The following is a 22,837-nucleotide window of genomic DNA, read 5'->3' as shown; positions in this document are numbered from 1 at the left end:
ATATAGCACCATTAATTCCATGGTGCTGTACATGAGAAGGGGTTACATACAGGGTTATAGATATCGTTTACAGTAAACAGGTTTACAGTGACAGACTGGTACAGAGAGGAGAGGACCCTGTCCTTGCAGACTTACATTCTATGGGATAGTGGGGAAGAGACAGAAGGTAGGGGTGAGGCGGCGGCTCTGGCGGCGGAGAGGCGGCGGTGAGGCGGCGGCTTGGTTATTGTAAGCTTTCCTGAAAAGATGGGTTTTCAGGTTCCGTCTGAAGGATCCGAGGGTGGTGGATAATCGGACGTGTTGTATGTAATCCATCTCTTCTATCCTGTCGGCTCCTGCTGTGATTATCACAACTGCATCTGGTGAATTACCGGCTTTTCTTCTATCCGTCTATCCATGCAATATACAGTATGTATATATATGTGTGCGTCTCTGACATCTCTATATCTGTAGCAACCCTGCTGGCATCACTGCATGGCCTCCCATCCCCCACCTGCTTTTCACTCAAACTCACTTCTACGGTCCATGCTCTGAGTTCTCTGCTGCCAGCTCCATGCTGTGTGCCTCATGTTTGCTGCTTGCTCTGTGCATGCTCTGTCTGTGTGCATAGGGGGCGGCTCCGGCAGTTCCTGTGTCTTATTGAGACTGTGTGCACCTTGCTAAGGTGTCCCCGGCCAATAGCCATGAGGCTTCCTGTATTTAAGACTTCCCCACCCATTGGTGAGGGCCTGTGCAACTTTCTCCCTGAGTCAGTTCTTAGCTGCTAAGGTGCCAGGTCCTGTCTCTGTGACTCTTGTGTACACCACCCAGTGGGGCGTTGTATCCTGGTCTGTGTCCTGTTTGCCACCCAGTGGGGCGTAGTACCCTGGCCTGTGTCAGCCACCCAGTGGGGCATCATGCCTTGTCCCGTTCCTGACTCAGTCTTAGTCTAGTTCTGTTCCTGTGTCCGTTTATATCCCTGTCTTGGTTTGCTTTCTCGGCCCTGCACTCTGTGTCTTGCTTTGCTCTGCTTTCGGCTCTGCACTCTGGGACCTTGCTTTGCTCCTTGCTCTGCATTCTGTGACCTTGCTTTGCACTCTGTGGTTTTGCTCTCGGCTCTGCACTCTGTGTCTTGTGTTGTGAATTCTGTTTTTGGCTCCCTCTGGTGGCTACTGGTGGTACTGGCTTACTTTTGTCTTTTATTTCCAGTGCACCTGTTCCCATCAGGAATTGGGAGTTTCCTATTTAGTCTGGCTTTTCAGTCATTCTAGTGCTGGCAATCAATGTTACCAGAGTACCTCTGTTGCTTGCTACCTGCTCCAAGTCTGCAATTCAGCTAAGTTGGATCTTCTGCATCTTTTGTGTTTGTTTGTCCAGCACGCATTTATATACTCTTGCTGCTGGAAGCTCTAGTGATCGGAAATTACTACTCCGGTGTCATGAGTTGATATCGGAGTTAAAGTAATTTCAGGATGGCTTGTTAGGGTTTTGAGGTGACCGCGAAGTCCTCTTTTGTATTTTCTGCTATCTAGTCAGAGGGCCTCTCTTTGCTGAACCTATATTCATACTACGTATGTGTTTTCCTCTTACCTACCCGTTATTATATGTGGGGGGCTACTATCACTTTTGGGGTTTCCCTGGAGGCAAGCCAGGTCTGTGTATTCCTCTACTAGGGGTAGCTAGATCTCCGGCTGGTGCGAGACGTCTAGGGATAAAACGTAGGCACGCCCCCCGGCTATTATTAGTTGTGTGTTAGGTTCAGTATCGCGGTCATCTGAGATTCCATCATCCTAGAGCTAGTCCGCTTTTGCTTAAGTCCCTGCCATTGGGACTTATGACAGTCTTGCTCTGCTCTCCTCTCAGCTCTGCACTCCGTGGTTTTGCTCTCGGCTCTGCACTCTGTGTCTTGCTTTGCTCTGCTCTCAGCTCTGCACTCGATGTCTTGCTTTTCACCACTCTCGGCTCTGCACTCTGTGGTCCTTCTGTGCTCTGCGGCTCCACTCAGCTCTTGCTCTGCGGCTCCGCTCCTTGTTGTTCTTCCTAGCTCCGCTCCTTGCAGTTCTTCCCTGCTCCGCTCCTTGCGGTTCTTTCCTGCTCCGCTCTTTGCGTTTCTGCTCTTGGCTCCGCCTCCTGCATTTTTGTTCTTGGCTCCGCCTCCTGCGTTTCTGTTCTTGGCTCTAGCTCCTGTGCTTCCGCTTTGCATCCGCTCTTGCAGTCTTTATCTACCTATTCATAAGTCCTCCTGTCTGAACAGGTTCATATATCTGCCTATACACCGGTCCTCCCAGTGTACCAGTCTTGTCTGCCTGTCCTGCCAGAGCGTCAGCCGTGCCCGCCTGCCAGCTGTGCCCGCCTGCCTGCCAGTGTCCCAGCCATTCCTGCCAGTGTCTCTGTTGTACCCGTCTGCCTTCCTGTGTCCCAGCCATGCCCGCCTGTCTGCCAGAGTGCCCGCCTGCCTATCTATGTTCCATTCCTCCGGTGGGATGAGCAGCCACAGCCAGACACCACCCTGGAGTAGTACCTGGTAGCTTCCTGCTGCACAAGCCTGACCTCACCATCAGAGGCTCCAGCTAATACCAAGGAAGCTACTAAGTTACGCCCCTTCCAGGGTAGTCTGGTCTGTGGCACAGTGGGGCCGCACGCCCGCGCCAACCAGTCTGGGCGCAAGCGTGACAGTTTGCACAGGCCATGGTCCCCGCTGAGTCCCATGTACTTTCGCTCTCTGAGCAAGATGCACCAATCATTGTCTCTGATGCTATCTTTAATAAACTTCTTGCCTATGAAAAGCAAGCTCCGCGGATCCACCAAGCTACTATGGGGATCTGAAACAGTGCCGTGCCTTCTTGGAGTAGTGTATGCTGAACTTTCAATGGTATGCTTCTGCTTTCCCCTCTGATCTGTTCAAGGTTGGATACATAATGTCCTACCTAGCAGGAGATGCTTTGCTATGGATCAACCCCTTCTTTGAAGCAGGGGATCCCATCATCATGGACTTGGAGGCCTTCCTGGCGGCCATCCTTAAAGTCTTCGATGGGCCTACTTCTGAGTCTCCTGAAAAGTCTTCCCCTCCAAGATCACAGAGACGGTCCAGACGAAAGAAACTTGTGGGTAAACCGTCACTTCCGTCCATGACCGTCCAAGACTCACCTGTTCCACAACCTGCTGAAGCAGCCACCCGAGCAAGATCCAAGTGGTCTAATAAGAGGGGGATGGCAAATCTGCAGCCTGAATCTTGTGCTGAGATTGAAATACAGTATCGCTGTGGTTGTAAAAAACTTTCAGATGGTCTCTGCCCTGTGAAGCCTGTACTCCAAAACCCTGGGTCAGTAGGAGAGGCTGCCCCTGGCCTGGCCGAGAGTACTTCCTCTCCATCAAAGTTAATGACTGTTTCTCTGCCTTCTGGGAGCTTTGGTGTGTTTAAGCGGCCTGTCATACGGAGTTGGTGTATGGTCTCCGTTCTACCGCCCCAGAACCCAGTGTGGGCATTGTCTGATAATGGCCAAGCCCTGCTAAAGAGCAGTCTAGTCCTGCCAGGACAGCTACAGCTCCAAGTTGGAGTTTTATACACAAAGAAGATTGTTTTCCATATGCTGTCTGTTATGCCCATGGGTCATTCTGAGCAAAGGACTCTACCACTCGCTCTGGTCAAGAGGTCCAGTATAGTGCTTAGTTTAAACTTACCCAGTCTTGAGAAGTATCTGGTTCCCGTGCGTCAAAGACAGTTAGCAGTGTCATCTTCTTCTTCAGCTGGTCTGCTGGTCTTCGAGTCAAGGTGTGCTTGATGTCACCGAAGATGGGGAAGCGGTGACGATGTCTCCACACATCTCCAGCGACTATACCAGTAAACAGTTAGTCGTCGAGTCAAGATGTAGTGATGTCACCAAAGATGGGGAAGCGGTGACAATCTCTCCATATAGCTTCAGCGACTATACCAGCAATCTGTTCCCAGGAACATCCCCGCCTCTTGGATGATTTCTTCTGGATAACGGGCAGAAGATGGTTCCTAGGTGGATACCTTCAGCATCCTTGTGACCGGTTGGTGAAACAGAGATTTACTCACCTCAGCTTCCCTCTGACCCAGTGGAGGTGATGTTCCCTTCTCTCAACTCCATTGTCTTTTCTTGTGAACAGTTCCCAGGAACATCTCTGTTACTTAAATTTTTTTTACTGGATAACGGGCAGAAGATGAATCCGGTGAGAGTTCCCTCAGCTTCCGTGTGGCCGGCTGGTGAAGATTTCAAAACAGAAGTTTATTCACCTCAATTTTTCTCTGACCCGATGGAGGTGTTGTTCTCCACACTCATCACCAATGACTTTTATTGTGTTCTGTACCTAAGAACATCTCTGCTACCTGTCGGGCAAAAGTTGAACCCTGTGAGAAGGTTTCCAGTTTCCAAGTGTCCAGCTGGTGAAGATGTTAAGACAGCAGCATTCAAGTCCGTTACCTGTCTACCTGGAGGAGTTGGTCCAGCTCATTGTGGAAGCTAACCTTGTTAAGCACCAAGAGACTTTGTTTTCTGAGATTCCTGGTGACCCGCCTGCCTTATTCTACCCTGAAGATGTCATGATGGCCTGGTCTGTGTGTGGACCTATTCTTCTACTGCAGATTAGCCTGCGAGCTTGAAGAAGAGGGCCATAAAGGGGGAGGGAGTACTGTAACAACTCTGCTGGCATCACTGCATGGCCTCCCATCCCCCACCTGCTTTTCACTCAAACTCACTTCTCTGGTCCATGCTCTGACTTCTCTCTGCTGCCAGCTCCATGCTGTGTGCCTCATGTCTGCTGCTTGCTCTGTGTATGCTCTGTCTGTGTGCATAGGGGGCGGCGCCAGCAACGCCTGTATCTTATTGAGACTGTGTGCATCTTGCTAAGGTGACCCCGGCCAATAGCCATGAGGCTTCCTGTATTTAAGACTTCCCCACCCAATGGTGGGGGCCTGTGCAACTTACTCCCTCAGCAGTTCTTAGCTGCTGAGGTGCCAGGTCCTGTCTCTGTGACTCTTGTGTCCGCCACACAGTGGGGTGTTGTAGCCTGGTCTGTGTCCTGTGTTTGCCACCCAGTGGGGCGTCGTACCCTGGCTTGTGTCCATGTCTATGTCCCTTGTCCTGTTCCTGACTCAGTCTTAGTCTAGTCCTGTTTCTGTGTTCGTTTATATACCTGTCTTGGTTTCCTTTCTCTGCTCTGCACTCTGTGTCTTGCTTTGCTCTGCTTTCGGCTCTGCACTCTGCGACCTTGCTTTACTCAGTTCCTCCGGTGGGATCAGCAGCCACAGCCAGACATCACCCTGGAGTGGTACCTGGTAGCTTCCTGCCGCACAAGTCTGACCTCACCATCAGAGGCTCCAGCGAATAACAAGGAAGCTACTTAGTTACGCCCCTTCCATGGTAGTCTGGTCTGTGTCACAGTGGGGCCGCACACCCGCGCCAACCAGTCTGGACATGAGTGTGACAATATCTATGTATTCTATATGTATATATCTGTTCTTTCTATTCTAACCTGTCACGCTGTGATTTTACTGAACGCGGCACATGATTTGCCGACATTTGTGGGACCCCTCTATTCTTGATAACCAACCTTACTGAAGCTGACAGTTGAGGGTTGCTGCCCCCAGCTGTGAGTTTTGCCTGGCTGGTTATCAAAAATACAGGGGAACCCACACAGTTTCATTTTTTGTTATTTATTTACAGCGCAGTAGTGGCTGATGAATACACCCATCAGCTGCTCTCACTGTTATTAGCGGCTGTAGGTGTCAGATGATGGGAGCTGTTGCAGCGCCCCAGAGTCCTGGTCGTTGCAGTACTGTTGCTCCGCCACTAAGGGGGGCTATGGTACGTCTGATGGCACTGAAGGAGTTCATCTGACCAGGTATCACATACACCAATACACTTCACAGTCTGGCCTCCAGGGGGAGGCTAAGGGTTCTATGTATTAGGCCACTCCTCACAGTCTGGTAAAACTGGGGGTTAGGCAGGAAGTTAGGACAGAAAGCTGACTGGGTTGGAACCAGGCAACACCTTGTGGCAGAGGGTGTTGTAGGGGAAGATTCAGAGGGGTCCCTGTCAGGGGTGGGATCCTGACAGAGACCTAGCAAACAGAGAACGTTACGGGACCGCGCCTGCACGATATAGCGGCGGTACCCCAAGAAAGGACAAGAAGCGAGGTTTATTGTGCTGAGTGAGAAACGAGATCAACGCAACAAGGAGAAATACCAGTAGGAGTCGTGCTGTAAGACCGAGGCAACATCCTATTGAGGCGCAAATAACCGGTGGCCGGAACGCCGAGGAAGTATAGAGCTCCAGGCATTACTTCAAACCTACGGCAGGGCAGTGAGTTATAGGCTGGCTGTCTCACCTAAATCGCCTACGAAGACATAGGGGGCAACATTTGGAGAGGGGCGGCTCTAGGGTCCCGGAAGAGCTCCGAGCCTACCCGTCATATGGGTGCGTCCTAGCCATATCATCTGGGGGGACGAAGAAGAAGAACATCAGAATCGAGTTGTGAGGGAACACGAGAAACAGACACAACAGTTGTGGGGACTACCCCGGGGTGCTCAGCAGGGGAGGACCACAACACACAAGCGCTAGAAGGTAGGCACAGATTTCCACCTGCAAAGGGAACTCTGGAGGTGCCATCGGACCGGCCGGACTTGCGTAGCCTGGTGAACCGTACTTCGGACTGAGGACTGTGAGACCTTTAGTAAAGAGGTAAAGAGACTGCAACCTGGTGTCCTCGTTATTTACTGCGACCGGCACTTCACCGCACTACCACCGCCATCCACACCTATTATTGGGCGCCCCTCAGCAGGGTCACGGACCGGGTCTAGCCACCGTGACAACCCCAGAACAGAGACTCAGAGGCCCGGTACCGGGTACCCCTCGGCCCTGCGGCAGTGGGGGCGCTACACTGTAGTCCCATCAGCTGACCCCAGTGACCGGAGGTAAACTTTATACCTCCGATCACAGCTCGGTCACGCTGTTTTCTGACAGGGTGGGAACTGCGGCTCTCTGACCGGCCGGGATGATTTTACCGCCGATCAGAAGCGCTACGCCGGTGATTACCACACTGTCACACAGCTTGGGAAACACCGGCTTTTGTGCTGTGCATGTTCGGCTATATTCGGTGATTTACAGAACATTATAATGTTTGCTCATCTCTAGCCATAATACTGTGTGAGGTGCTGTGGGGCCGTCATACTGTGTGGAGACCTCATACTGAGCTACATGGGCACACAGGAGAACAAGTTCCTTGTGATGAGTCAGATAGAAATTGAGAAATACAGACCTTTGGTCTATATGATTGCAGCCCTCCTGAATTGATATGGTGTTGTGTGCCAGGAGGGAGACATCAGATAGTACGTCCTGAAGGTAAGCAAAGATATAATGACAGTAAGGGTATGTGCACACGTCCGGATTTCTTGAAGAAATTTCCTGAAGAAAACCGGAAATTTTCTGCAAGAAATCCGCTTTTTTTTTTTTTTTGCGTTTTTTTTCCCGTTTTTTTCGCGTTTTTTTTTTAGCATTTTGCAAGCGTAATTACCTTACAGAATGCTAAAGTTTTCCAAGCGATCTGTAGCATCGCTTGGCCATCTGTAGCATCGCTTGGAAAACTGACTGAAAGGTTGGTCACACTTGTCAAACATAGTGTTTGACAAGTGTGACCAACTTTTTACTATAGATGCTGCTTATGCAGCATCTATAGTAAAAGAGAGAATGTTTAAAAATAATAATAATAAAAAAAAATGGTTATACTCACCTGCAGACAGCCGATCTCCTCAGCGGCGTCCGTTCCTATAGACGGTGTGTGTGTGCAGGACCTTCGATGACGTCGCGGCTTGTGATTGGTCGCGTGAGCGGTCACGCGACCAATCACAAGACCACAACGTCTTCGCAGGTCCTTCACCACACCATCTAAATGAGCGGAAGCGGCAGCATGCACCGCTGAGAGGTGGGAACACTCCGGGGCCATCGAAGGTGAGTATATGACTATTTTTAATTTTAATTCTTTTTTTTTTTACCAAGTATATGGTGCCCTGCCCAGTCCGTGGAGGAGAGTCTCCTCTCCTCCACCCTGGGTACCAACCGCACATGATCTGCTTACTTCCCGCATGGTGGGCACAGCCCCGTGCGGAAAGTAAGCAGATCAATGCACTCCTAGGTGTGCGGAATCCCCGCAATTCCGCAATTTTAATGAACATGTTGCTTTTTTTTCCGCGATGCGATTTTTTGCGGAAAAAAATGCAACATTTGCACAAAAAATGCGGAATACCCTGTAAATAATAGGAGGCATATGTAAGCGTTTTTTTCGCGTTTTTTTTTCACGTTTTTATAGCGAAAAAAATGCGAAAAACCCTGAACGTGTGCACATGGCCTAAGAATTCGGATTCCAGGCAGGGAGCATAGTGGAGACAAAGAGCGGGAAGAGGTCATTATCTCAGGTTTGCTGCACTATTGTGGCTTATAACAAAAGTTATGTACCGCCACATGTAACCGGAAAGTTCCTGACTCTGCACAATGCAGAAGAAGCGCTCATAAAGTCTAAAAAAACAAGAATATATCACCGCGCTACTCCATACATGTTTAAAGCCAAATTGTGAAGATGTTAAATATGCAAATGAAGAGAAACTTACTGCGGTTATGCCAAAAGGGCGGATCTGATGAGTGGCACTTAGTTCAGTGAGGTGATGATCCCAACAATTGCTGGGAAGAGTGTATGATCTCCCCTATGAATAAAAAAAAGGGAAGTTTTGCTGTCACCCACAAGACTTTTACTATGAACAGTTAAAGGGCCACTGTCACCCCCTCCAGCCCTTATAAACTAAAAGAGCCACCTTGTGCAGCAGTAATGCTGCAGTCTAACAAGGTGGCTCTTTTAGTTTTTGATTCAGTTATTTATTACCTCAATAAAGCGTTTTAAAAATTGGCCACAAATACCAGATTTTGTACCTGGAGGCGGTCCGAAGCGTCCTCTATGAATCTCCCAACGGCCGTCACTCTTCTCTTCAGGGGCGATGGTCGCCGCCCCCTTCGCGCTGTTTCTTCTTAAATCTGGCGCCTGCGCTGTGCGTGCCTGCCTGGGGCAGGCGCAGTGTTCATTGTCAGTCACAGCTCCAGATGCCGGGTGCCTGACTGCGCCTGTGCGGGCAGTGCGGCCACCCTGTTGCTGAATCCCCGCACTGTGTTATTCATTATGCACAGTGCGGGGCTGGGGTTCCTGGGCATGCGCACTGCGCTGTTAAGACGCTCCCCCAGCTCAGACGCTCCCCCAACTCCCCCGCCTTCCCAGGAACCCCAGCCCCGCACTGTGCATAATGAATAACACAGTGCGGGGCGGGGATTCAGCAACATGGTGGCTGCACTGCCCGCACAGGCGCAGTCAGGCACCCGGCATCTGAGCTGTGACTGACAACACTGCGCAGGCCCCAGGCAGGCACGCACAGCGCAGGCGCCGGATTTAAGAAGAAATAGCGCGAAGGGGGCGGCGACCATCGCCCCTGAAGAGAAGAGTTTCGGCAGTTGGGAGATTCATAGAGGACGCTTCGGACCGCCTCCAGGTACAAAATCTGGTATTTGTGGCCAATTTTTAAAACGCTTTATTGAGGTAATAACTGAATCAAAAACTAAAAGAGCCACCTTGTTAGACTGCAGCATTACTGCTGCACAAGGTGGCTCTTTTAGTTTATAACGGCTGGAGGGGGGTGACAGTGGCCCTTTAAGAGCACTGATGTGTTCGTAGTTGTACTTACTGAATCGCCTTGAGGTGGTGTGACCGCTAGAAGATCAATAGCGGTGGAGAGTTGGTGGTGAATCCTTTAACCCCTTCCTGACATCAGACGTACTATCCCGTCGAGGTGGGGTGGGCCCGTATGACCACCGACGGGATAGTACGTCATACGCGATCGGCCGCGCTCACGGGGGGAGCGCGGCCGATCGCGGCCGGGTGTCAGCTGCATATCGCAGCTGACATCCGGCACTATGTGCCAGGAGCGGTCACGGACCGCCCCCGGCACATTAACCCCCGGCACACCGCGATCAAACATGATCGCGGTGTACCGGCGGTATAGGGAAGCATCGCGCAGGGAGGGGGCTCCCTGCGGGCTTCCCTGAGACCCCCGGAGCAACGCGATGTGATCGCGTTGCTCCGAGGGTCTCCTACCTCCCTCCTCGCCGCAGGTCCCGGATCCAAGATGGCCGCAGCATCCGGGTCCTGCAGGGAGGGAGGTGGCTTACCGAGTGTCTGCTCAGAGCAGACACTTGGTAAGCCTGCAGCCCTGCACAGCAGATCGCAGATCTGGCAGAGTGCTGTGCACACTGCCAGATCAATGATCTGTGATGTCCCCCCCTGGGACAAAGTAAAAAAGTTAAAAAAAAATTCCCCACATGTGTAAAAAAAAAAAAAATATCCTAAATAAAGAAAAAAAATATATATATTATTCCCATAAATACATTTCTTTTGCTAAATAAAATAAAAAAAACAATAAAAGTACACATTAAGTATCGCCGCGTCCGTAACGACCCAACCTATAATACTGCCCCACTAGTTAACCCCTTCAGTAAACACCGTAAGGAAAAAAAAAAAAAAAACGAGGCAAAAAACGCTTTATTATCATACCGCCGAACAAAAAGTGGAATAACACGCGATCAAAAAGACGCATATAAATAACTATGGTACCGCTGAAAACGTCATCTTGTCCCGCAAAAAACGAGCCACCAAACAGCATCATCAGCAAAAAAATAAAAAAGTTATAGTCCTGAGAATAAAGCGATACCAAAATAATTATTTTTTCTATAAAATAGTTTTTATCGTATAAAAGCACCAAAACATAAAAAAATGATATAAATGAGAGATCGCTGTAATCGTACTGACCCGACGAATAAAACTGCTTTATCAATTTTAGCAAACGCGGAACGGTATAAACGCCTCTCCCAAAAGAAATTCATGAATAGCTGGTTTTTGATCACTTTGCCTCACAAAAATCGGAATAAAAAGCGATCAAAAAAATGCCACGTGTCCAAAAATGTTACCAATAAAAATGTCAACTCGTCCCGCAAAAAACAAGATCTCACATGACTCTGTGGACTCAAATATGGAAAAATTACAGCTCTCAAAATGTGGTAACGCAAAAAAAAATTTTTGCAATGAAAAGCGTCTTTCAGTGTGTGACGGCTGCCAATCATAAAAATCCGCTAAAAAACCCGCTATAAAAGTAAATCAAACCCCCTTCATCACCCCCTTAGTTTGGGAAAAATAAAAAAAATTAAAAAATGTATTTATTTCCATTTTCCCATTAGGGTTAGAGTTAGGGTTAGGGCTAGAGTTAGGACTAGAGTTAGGGCTAGAGTTAGGGCAAGGGTTAGGACTAGGGTTAGGGTTAGGGCTAGGGTTGGGGCTAGGGTTGGGGCTAGGGTTAGGGTTAGGGCTAGAGTTGGGGCTAGGGTTAGGGCTAGGGTTAGGGTTAGGGCTAGTGTTACGGCTAGTGTTAGGGCTAGTGATAGGGCTAGGGTTATTGCTAGGGTTAGGGCTAGGGTTAGGGTTGGGGCTACAGTTAGGGTTGGGGCTAAAGATAGGGTTAGGGTTTGGTTTACATTTACGGTTGGGAATAGGGTTGGGTGTGTCTGGGTTAGAGGAGTGGTTAGAGTTACTGTTGGGATTAGGGTAAGGGGTGTGTTTGGATTAGGGTTTCAGTTATAATTGGGGGTTTCCACTGTTTAGGCACATCAGGGGCTCTCCAAACGGGACATGGCATCTGAATTCCAGCCAATTCTGCGTTGAAAAAGGAAAACAGTGCTCCTTCCCTTCAGAGCTCTCCCGTGTGCCCAAACAGGGGTTTACCCCAACATATGGGGTATCAGCGTACTCAGGACAAATTGGACATCATCTTTTGGGGTCCAATTTCTCCTGCTACCCTTGGGAAAATACAAAACTGGGGGCCAAAAATAAGTTTTGTGGGAAAAAAAAGATTTTTTATTTTCACGGCTCTGCGTTGTAAACTGTAGTGAAACACTTGGGGGTTCAAAGTTCTCACAACACATCTAGATAAGTTCCTTGGGGGGTCTAGTTTCCGATGTGGGGTCACTTGTGGGGGGTTTGTACTGTTTGGGTACATCAGGGGCTCTGCAAATGCAACGTGACGCCTGCAGACCAATCCATTTAAGTCTGCATTCCAAATGGCGCTCCTTCCCTTCCGAGCTCTGTCATGCGCCCAAACAGTAGTTCCCCCCCACATATGGAGTATCAGCGTACTCAGGACAAATTGGGCAACAACTTTTGGGGTCCAATTTATCCTGATACCTTTGTGAAAATACAAAACTGGGGGCTAAAAAATCATTTTTGTGAAAAAAAAAAAGGAATTTTTATTTTCACGGCTCTGCGTTATAAACTGTAGTGAAACACTTGGGGGTTCAAAGCTCTCACAACACATCTAGATAAGTTCCTTAGGGGGTCTACTTTCCAAAATGGTGTCACTTGTGGGGGGTTTTAATGTTTAGGCACATCAGGGGCTCTCCAAACGCAACATGGCATCCCATCTTAATTCCAGTCAATTTTGCATTGAAAAGTAAAATAGCGGTCCTTCCCTTCCGAGCTCTGCTATGCGCTCAAACAGTGGTTTACCCCCACATATGGGGTATCAGCATACTCAGGACAAATTGCACAACAATTTTTGGGGTCCAATTTCTTCTCTTACCCTTGGGAAAATAAAAAATTGGGGGCAAAAAGATCATTTTTGTGAAAAAATATGATTTTTTATTTTTACGGCTCTGCATTATAAACTTCTGTGAAGCACTTGGTGGGTCAAAGTGCTCACCACACATCTAGATAAGATCCTTAGGGGGTCTACTTTCCAAAATGGTGTCACTTGTGGGGGATTTCAATGTTTAGGCACATCAGGGGCTCTCCAAATGCAACATGGCTTCCCACCTCAATTCCAGTCAATTTTGCATTGAAAAGTCAAACGGCGCTCCTTTCCTTCCGAGCTCTGCCATGCGCCCAAACAGTGGTTTACCCCCACATATGGGGTATCAGCGTACTCAGGATAAATTGTACAACAAATTTTGGGGTCTATTTTCTCCTGTTACCCTTGGTAAAATAAAACAAATTGGAGCTGAAATAAATTTTGTGTGAAAAAAAGTTAAATGTTCATTTTTATTTAAACATTCCAAAAATTCCTGTGAAACACCTAAAGGGTTAATAAACTTCTTGAAAGTGGTTTTGAGTACCTTGAGGGGTGCAGTTTTTAGAATGGTGTCACACTTGGGTATTTTCTATCATATAGACCCCTCAAAATGACTTTAAATGAGATGTGGTCCCTAAAAAAAAATGGTGTTGTAAAAATGGGAAATTGCTGGTCAACTTTTAACCCTTATAACTCCATCACAAAAAAAAATTTTGGTTCCAAAATTGTGCTGATGTAAAGTAGACATGTGGGAAATGTTACTTATTAAGTATTTTGTGTGACATATGTCTGTGATTTAAGGGCATAAAAATTCAAAGTTGGAAAATTGCGAAATTTTCAAAATTTTCGCCAAATATTCGTTTTTTTCACAAATAAACGCAAGTTATATCGAAGAAATTTTACCACTATCATGAAGTACAATATGTCACGAGAAAACAATGTCAGAATCGCCAAGATCCGTTGAAGCGTTCCAGAGTTATAACCTCATAAAGGGACAGTGGTCAGAATTGTAAAAATTGGCCCGGTCATTAACGTGCAAACCACCCTTGGGGGTGAAGGGGTTAATAATGCGGGAATATGCTGCTATTCAGATGTGGATGTAGTATCCTGTTAGGTTGCCCCTAGTAACAGCACAATAGGTATTCATTGTCTGTATAAAGTATGGTGGAGTCAGTGGTTAATAGTCCGTGGGGGGATCTAACAGGGTTTGATGGCAGTAACCTATGGGCTTAATCAGGTTTAAGGCGGTACTCACTGCGTTAATCTTGGGTGTGGGGTCGACAAGTGGTGCGCCTGCGTCCGGAAGACTAACTGCTGTGCTGCAGAGGGGGAACCGCTGCACTGGACGCCGACAATGATCACAGGTGCCCAGGCCGGACACACGCTGTGTATGTGGCGGAAATGGGATGGGTGGGGGTTCGGAGTGACATCACCGACTGAGAGAAGGAACAAGAAACCAACACGTTTCGAGGACAGCAGCCCTCCTCGTCAGGGTCGTTGCTGCCTGTGACTTACATCGTCATTAAATAGATTCAGGGTCGACTTTTTTTTGTTCTTCTCCTTTCCCTTTACTGAGCACAGCTGCGAATAGTTGGTAGAATTGTTTGGGGTCCAATCAATGATCAATGAGGGTAAATAAAGAAAAGTTAGTGGACTCATTGGAGTGATACATATAAACTGGGCAGTATAAAATCAAAAACTTTGTTTGCGATAAAAACGTGTAAAAACATGTTGCAGCATGTTGATATATTCGCGGTGATAATATTGCGCGGTGATATATTCTTGTTTTTTAGGCTTTGCTTTCTAGCAAGTTTACACAGAACCGGCTTCAATCACCAGCAGCTCTTTTACAATTCTTACCCTCGGGTCAGTCATTTGCTGAGCGCCAGTGTTTATATCTATACTTTTTCATTGCACGTAATGGTAAACTGACTGAACAGCGATCTAGTCTGAGCTGGTGCATAACCAAAAAAGACTTACATAGCAAATAGATGAATGGCTGCACTCAACTGTACTAAAGCAAGTTCGCCGTTCAGTCAGTTTTCCTATATTGACTATGTACTGTTTTTTCTGACTTGAACGCCCCGCCCTTCACCATGCTGTGATTTTAATTACATCCAAACACTGTTGGTTCTAACCTTCCTATAAATGCAGGCTTTACCATGTTATTAGCCATAGGTAAGTGTTCACACTAGGCAGACAGGTCAGGTAGCCATCCGATCGAGATTACCTTGACATTTGGTGGATGAGCTCACATTTTTTGGCCAAATCTTGTGCTAAGCATCTCATGTGTTTTTCATAGATTTCACAAGCCATTATGCTATTCACATTTGATGTATCGCACATTTACTTGCTTTAGAACAGTTGAGTTCAGCCATTCATCTATTTGCTACCGTATTTTTCGGACTATAAGATGCACCGGACTATAAGACGCACCCAGGTTTTAGAGGTGGAAAATACGAAAAAAAATATTTGAAGCAAAAAAGGTGGTAAAATATTTAATAACAAACATACTATTATATGTGGTATTATTATATATAATAGTATGTTATTATGTTGGAAGCTGCGGGACCAGTGTGGTGTCTGTGAAGTACTATATGAAGACGCTGGAGGGTGAGTATAAGAATGAGGGCACAGGGCTTATATTTAAAGCACCACTCCAGCACTGAAAAATAACACTGGACTGCTGCTTTAAGAATCCATGGGAGAACTATAACTCCCAGCATGTCCAGCAGATGCTATGGCATGCTGGGAGTTATAGTTCACCACAGGAGTGGCAGAGTGCTTTATTGTGTGTTGTAAAGACTAACCTTTTAATTGTGGCAGCCAACCAGCTGTGGTGAGGTAAAATGCTGGAGCATCCCATCCCATGACACCACAGAGCGCTCCCTCTTGTTGCCTCTCCACAGCACAGTTGGAAGCTTGCAGATTGTATTGTGGTGTCTGCAGGACCTGTGATGACATCAGAAGAGGGAGGGCTCTGTGCTGCCATGTGATGCTCCAGCCCGCCTACTCCTGACATCACACAGGTCCTTGTGCTGGAGCACTCAGCATCAAGCACAGCCCGGGCAGGCAGGTATGCCGCAATCTAGTCTCCCCCTGCCCCTGCTGCTGCTGCTGCCTCCTCCCCCTCCCCAGCTGCTGCAGGAATCCAGCGCTGGGGAAACCATGTGTGTCCCTGTGAAGGACTATTAATTTGCTGCTCCTGGCTCACTGCTCAGCTGACAGGTGGGCTGGGAAGCAGCTAATGAATATTCACTGCACTTTAATGATCGGGACCATGTGGTTTCCCCAGCTCTGATTCCTGAAGCCGGGCAGGGACATTTTTCTACCTCCTGCCTCCCAGTGCAATCCCACTCGCTGCTGCCCACTCCCCACGTTACATCCCTACCATAAGACGCACCCACACTTTCCTCCCAAATTTGGAGGTAAAAAGTGCATCTTATGGTCAGAAAAATACGGTATATACTTTTTCATTAGCATTCATAAAGTGTTGTGCCTGCTATCTGATGTATATACTTATCATCAAGTTCTTGTTAAGTAAAGGAAAGTCTATTTTTCAACTTTGTTCTCCCTCATTCATCTCCATACCATTTAGTTTGGGCCTACAATGACAGCATGCAATCTGCAGAGTCAGGAGATATGACTCAAATTTATATATATATATAATATTTTTTTTTATTTTTTCCGTTGGAGGGCCCAATTCCAGCTGTTGCTGTCGGACCTGTGATTTCTATCTCCTCCACTGTGTACAGGATAATAGAGTATAATAAAGTAGTTATGGACGAGACCTAACTAACATTGTCAGTGACTCTGCTTTCCATATAGTGATGGATATTTCTTGTTGGTGAAACTATGATGTTTTCACTTTAACCCCTCATTAAACCCCTCTGATCAGTGCGATCACACAACATACAAGCCTCTGATGGCTCCGGTGATGCCCTGTACTACTGTAGTGCCGTGTATCATCACTGCTGTCAGTGTAATACTAACGGCCCCATACACATGAGATAAGAGTTGGCTGAACGGTCATTTGGCAGACGGCCATCTCTCCCGACTCCCCCATACACACAAATATTCTAGCTTTCCTGGGGTCTGTATGAGAGAGTCGCCTCCAGACTCCTCTAGCGGAGGATTATCTACAGGAGGAACAAACGGATTATCCTCTGAAATTCAGGATGTCCGATCCTTCTCTGCCCTGACATCATCTGTCGGGAGGCCCCAAATACATTATATAGTCGCCCAAACCCCTGAAATCAGTGATTTCATGGAACTTTAGTCTAATGTGTATGGGGCGGTAAAAGGTAACTTATTGGACGCTGCCTCTGGCCTAATAGACCTTCATACATTGCCGCCCAGACACCATTATTAGGCATGTAAGTACCGTAATAACTAGGCCGCCCCATACCATCGAGTACTTGGGGGCGGGGGGCATTCAGCCAAACTCTGTCTGACCTGAGATCTAACGTGATAGAAGATTACAGTGCGGGGAAGACGGGAAACCTTCATATAGACGGCCGGTGGTGATGGAGTCAGTCACCGACCCTGGCCAAATATGTTTCTAGAGCCGTAGTAGAAGATGAAGATGTCATCCTCATCATGAAGTAGTTATTTCTCATGTCGCGTGTAATGAATATCTCCTGCAGTATTGCTAATGCCGATTCCAGGGTCGATAAATGAGACGAGAATTAGCGTTATGGAAGATGAGTCTATGAGGAACGTATTCAGCTGCCGACTCCGAGGAGGAAACTGCTTGTTGTCTGTGGCCTAAATATATAGGATTTATTAGTAGATGTAAAGAAGGAAACTAAATACTGTAAAATAATAAATCTCCTCATATGTTTCCCTTATTACCTCCAGTAATTGTATTATTACAGGATTCTTATGATGTTACATCGGCTCATCTTCTCATTCAGGTCTCTACAATATCGGATCCTCTCAGTGAAGATCTTCTATAGAAGAGAATTTTCCTGATTTACCCATCAAAGATGGATATAGACAGAGACAAGATGGCGGAGAGGATATTACACCTCACCCTAGAGATCCTCTTCCGGCTTACTGGAGAGGTGAGAGATTCTGATGACGTCACATTACGTCATTCTTATCTATGGGAATAACAGATGGACAGAACTGGAGAGGTGAGGACTCTGGAAATGTCTGTAGTGAGATTTATTAATGTGTCTCTCCATTACCAGGATTACACAGTGGTGAAGAAGACCTCTAGTGATCGCTGTCAGGACCCTGTGTCTGAGGGATGGGGAAGACCCCTGAGCCCAATCACGGGACCTCCACCTCACCCCCTGATCCATGAGGACATCAATGAGCAGAAGATCCTAGAACTCACCTACAAGATGATTGAGCTGCTGACTGGAGAGGTGACACTGCTGGGAATGCTGGGACATTATACAGTAACACTAGGAAGGGATCGGGGGGATGACGGTATCATTGTATGTGTCAGGTTCCTATAAGGTGTCAGGATGTCGCTGTCTATTTCTCCATGGAGGAGTGGGAGTATTTAGAAGGACACCGAGATCTGTACAAGAACGTCATAATGGAGGTTCCCCAGCCCCTCACATCTCCAGGTAATAGACAGGACTAAATACACACGGCCTATAATTATCTGTATGTAAAGAATGAATTCACTCCCTGTATGTGTTTCCTCCAGATCTATCCAGTAAGAGGACAACACCAGAGAGATGTCCCCGTCCTCTTCTTCCACAGGACTGTAACCAAAAAGATCCCAATGCTCCTCAGGATCATCAGGTAGATGGAGAGAAGGTGTCAGGAGATCTCCCCTATGATGTGTAGACGCCGGTGAAGGTCTTGTGCTCAGTCTTGTTTTATCCCCCAGTATTATATGTTTTATACTTGTGTAATGAGAACGGTGGAGATGGCAGGATTAGAGCTGATCATAGATGGGACTTCTCCATCTGTCGGTGACTTTTACAATATTTGTTTCAGGGTGAAGATCTGACCCATATTAATACTACAGAGACATATGTGAGGGGGGATGAGTGGTGTAAAGAGGAGATTCCCACATATGGCTACCCAGGTGAGTAGTAACCACTAAATGCAGAGAAGTCACAGATTCTTCTCAGTCACCGGCTGTGGCTGCTTTATCGGTGGTGTAGTCCGGCCGTATTACCATGATCACCATTTTGCCTCTAGACCACAACATTCTCCTCCACCCAAAACTGTTCAAATGACTTTGGGTATTGAAAGCCCTTTTCTATAGAACTTACAACCTGGTAGATCCGCCTACCCCCTGGGTTTAGGAGACGCCGTTACCTGCCCAGATCTGTGAACTATAAAGCCAAATGGCAGCGTACGTAGAATGTGCTGACAAGATAGAAAATCACCTGAAGAAAAATATTATGATGGGCCTGTAAGAGAAAGCGGAGGGTAATGATGCTGTTGGCTTCCTAGAACCCTGAGATCTTATCGGATGAATCTCCCTTCTCTCCCTTCTGTGCTGCTGAATGTGATCATATGGTCCCTACAAGACCAGGTCCAGTCTTTCTGGCCAAACTTCACTTTTATGATCGACAACATTAAATGTGCAGTGAGGCCAAGTGTGAATTTCTGGACAATAACAGAGTTTCCCTTTATCCTGACTTTTCACTTTGTATTAAAACCGACTAACTTCAAGGAGGATTGTGATAATCTACATAAAACCTATCACACCGGTGCCATGATATATCTCTGAGCTGTGCGTGGCTGATGGCTGTAATATACATTTATTCCCGCCTGCAGGAGATGTGTTGGCTCCAGCCCTGGTTTCATGGATTCGCTCCACATCATAAATTACATTGGTTTTGATCCTAAGAAGTTCAGATTACTGCACAATCTCTCCTGAAATGGGGAGCAATATTATTTTCTGTAATCTTCTGGTCAGGATTCATAGTAGCTCTAATGGTCCACCATAAATGAATGCAGCTCTGGTTTACTGTTGTGTAATCTGTATTTGTAGTTTTCAGTTAATGAGATTCTCGTTCTCTGGGGCGGGGCTATATGTGGTGCTCTGGGGCGGGGCTTCGTGTTGCTCTGGGGTGGGGCTTTATGTGGTGCTCTGATTACATATTCATCTTTATTGGCTTATCACAGGTCACTGATCCCTCACTGACCTGCCCCTCAAAAATTACATCCAGCAAAAAAAAATTACATCCAGCAAAAAAAATTTACATCCAGCAAAATGACACCAGCGGCGCCTGTCCAGTAGTATTTATCTCTTACTTATAGACTATAACTAAATGACAGAAATCAGAATAGTCAAAATCCCCATAAAGTGATGCCGAAGACCATCGGAGATGCAGGGACCACACCAGGAGCAGGTGAGTATGTGACAGCCGCCGCTCCCCCTCCCCCGCCGACCCCTGGGACAATGACTCGAGTATAAGCCGAGAGGGGGCACTTTCAGCCTAAAAAAATGGGCTGACAATCTCCGCTTATACTCGAGTATATATGGTAATTAAAGTATTTTATATAGCTTGCCATTTTTATTGACAGTTTAAGTAGAAATTTTCAAAAATATAAAACTCAAAGATGTTTTATTTAAAAAAAATGTTTTATCTTAGCAGATGACTGTACCAGGAGACCAGAGAGACAGCTGACATCTTCAGTGTTTAAATCTGATGATCTTGAGATCCCACAAGATACAACTGAAGTGAATGCTGTTACTCCAGATATATCATCAGCCATTCACAGCAAAGATCTGTCATCTGATCCTATGAAACTGGTCCCATCTTCTGATTCATTACTGACTACTAAGGAAAATCAAAGTCACAAGAGAGGCATTGAAAAACAAACTGCTCCTAAAGCAAAGAAGTCATTTTCATGTTCAGAATGTGGGAAATGTTTTGACAACAAATCACATTTTGTTACACACCAAAGAACTCACACAGGGGAGAAGCCTTTTTCATGTTCAGAATGTGGGAAATGTTTTATCCAGAAATCAGATTTGGTTAGGCACCATAGTACTCACACAGGAGAGAAGCCTTTTTCCTGTCCAGAATGTGGAAAATGTTTTAAGCATAAAGGGAATCTTGTTACACACCAGAGAACTCACACAGGGGAGAAGCCGTTTTCATGTTCAGAATGTGGGAAATGTTTTAGCCACAAATGGCATCTTATTAGTCACCGTAGAAGCCACACAGGGGAGAAGCCTTTTTCCTGTTCAGAATGTGGGAAATGTTTTAAATGTAAAATACATCTTGATAGCCATCATAGAACCCACACTGGGGAGAAACCTTTTTCCTGTTCAGAATGTGGGAAATGTTTTAACCAGAAGTGTCATCTTGTTAGTCACCAGAGAACTCACACAGGGGAGAAGCCTTTTTCCTGTTCAGAATGTGGGAAATGTTTTAAATGGAAAGTGCTTCTTGTTAGACATCAGAGCAGTCACACAGGAGAAAAGCCCTTTTCCTGTTCAGATTGTGGGAAATGTTTTATCCAGAAATCAGCTCTTCTTAGTCACCAGAGAACTCACACAGGGGAGAAGCCTTTTTCCTGTTCAGAATGTGGGAAATGTTTTAACCGGAAAGCGCGTCTTGTTAGACATCAGAGAACTCACACAGAGGAGAAGCCTTTTACATTTTCTTAATGTGGGAAATATTTTACTTGGAAATCAACTGTTAATAAACATCAGAGATGTCACACAGGGGAGAAGCCTTTTTTATGTTCATAATGTTGGAATAGTTTTAACCAAAATTGAATCTTCTAAAATGAGTTGTCTCTTGTCATTCCTCATGTTTGCTGACAAAAGGACAAAACTAAACTTTATTAATTCCAAATGTAAAACTATAGCCACAATTTACCCCCTGAAGGTTAGTCAGTAGGTGACTAATAGAAAAAACATGTACCCCACAGTTCAGTATATAGGGTGAGGTGACGTATACACACTCACTCTCCAAGCCTCTCATTTCTATGGGTTTCATCGTCCTCACCAAAGGCGACTCATCAGGAGACTATTTGACCTATATTCAAGCGAGACTAAGCAAAAAAAAAAACTAAAGTCATGTTATCTGAAACAGTCAGAAAACCAGCCACATATTGGCAGATCCCAGACCTCAAACGATATACAGGTCCTTCTCAAAAAATTAGCATATAGTGTTAAATTTCATTATTTACCATAATGTAATGATTACAATTAAACTTTCATATATTATAGATTCATTATCCACCAACTGAAATTTGTCAGGTCTTTTATTGTTTTAATACTGATGATTTTGGCATACAACTCCTGAAAACCCAAAAAACCTGTCTCAATAAATTAGCATATCAAGAAAAGGTTCTCTAAACGACCTATTACCCTAATCTTCTGAATCAACTAATTAACTCTAAACACATGCAAAAGATACCTGAGGCTTTTAAAAACTCCCTGCCTGGTTCATTACTCAAAACCCCCATCATGGGTAAAGGTACCTTCACACGAAGCGACGCTGCAGCGATAGCGACAACGATGTCGATCGCTGCAGCGTCGCTGTTTGGTCGCTGGAGAGCTGTCACACAGACCGCTCTCCAGCGATCAACTATGCCGAGGTCCCCTGGTAACCAGGGTAAACATCGGGTAACTAAGCGCAGGGCCGCGCTTAGTAACCCGATGTTTACCCTGGTTACCAGCGTAAAATCTAAAAAAAACAAACAGCACATACTCACATTCACGTCCCCCTGCGTCCACTTCCTGACTGACTGAGCGCCGTACAGTGAGAGCAGAGCGGTGACGTCACCGCTGTGCTGCTTTCACTTTCACTTTGCGGCGCTGAGTCAGAGGAGGAAGCAGACTGCAGGGGGACGTGAATGTGAGTATGTGCTGTTTGTTTTTTTTACATTTTACGCTAGTAACCAGGGTAAACATCGGGTAACTAAGCGCGGCCCTGCGCTTAGTAACCCGATGTTTACCCTGGTTACCAGTGTAAAATATCGCTGGTATCGTTGCTTTTGCTTTCAAACACAACGATACACAGCGATCGGACGACCAAATAAAGTTCTGGACTTTATTCAGCGACCAGCGACATCACAGCAGGATCCTGATCACTGCTGCGTGTCAAACGAAACGATATCGCTAGCGAGGACGCTGCAACGTCACGGATTGCTAGCGATATCGTTATAATGTCGTTTCGTGTGAAGGTACCTTAAGACTAGCGACCTGACAGATGTCAAGAAGGCCATCATTGACACCCTCAAGCAAGA

General features: G+C 46.4%; 1 protein-coding gene across 1 annotated transcript in view; it reads left to right on the top strand.

Moving 5' to 3' along the window:
* The window catches only part of LOC143766941 (uncharacterized), a 28,085-nt gene extending 6,442 nt beyond the window's left edge, over window positions 1-21,643 (top strand). Inside the window, exons 2-7 of the mRNA XM_077254957.1 lie at window positions 17,566-17,715; window positions 17,845-18,024; window positions 18,108-18,231; window positions 18,315-18,412; window positions 18,611-18,701; window positions 20,227-21,643. Of these exons, the coding sequence (XP_077111072.1) occupies window positions 17,638-17,715; window positions 17,845-18,024; window positions 18,108-18,231; window positions 18,315-18,412; window positions 18,611-18,701; window positions 20,227-21,248 (1,593 nt within the window). The 5' untranslated portion in view covers window positions 17,566-17,637 and the 3' untranslated portion in view covers window positions 21,249-21,643. The remainder of the gene's footprint in view (window positions 1-17,565; window positions 17,716-17,844; window positions 18,025-18,107; window positions 18,232-18,314; window positions 18,413-18,610; window positions 18,702-20,226) is intronic.
* The last annotated feature ends 1,194 nt before the right edge of the window (window positions 21,644-22,837 follow it).

Source organism: Ranitomeya variabilis, chromosome 4, assembly GCF_051348905.1.
Source record: "Ranitomeya variabilis isolate aRanVar5 chromosome 4, aRanVar5.hap1, whole genome shotgun sequence".
Classification (NCBI taxonomy): Eukaryota; Metazoa; Chordata; class Amphibia; order Anura; family Dendrobatidae; genus Ranitomeya; species Ranitomeya variabilis.
This window is presented reverse-complemented; position numbering and strand designations above follow the sequence as displayed.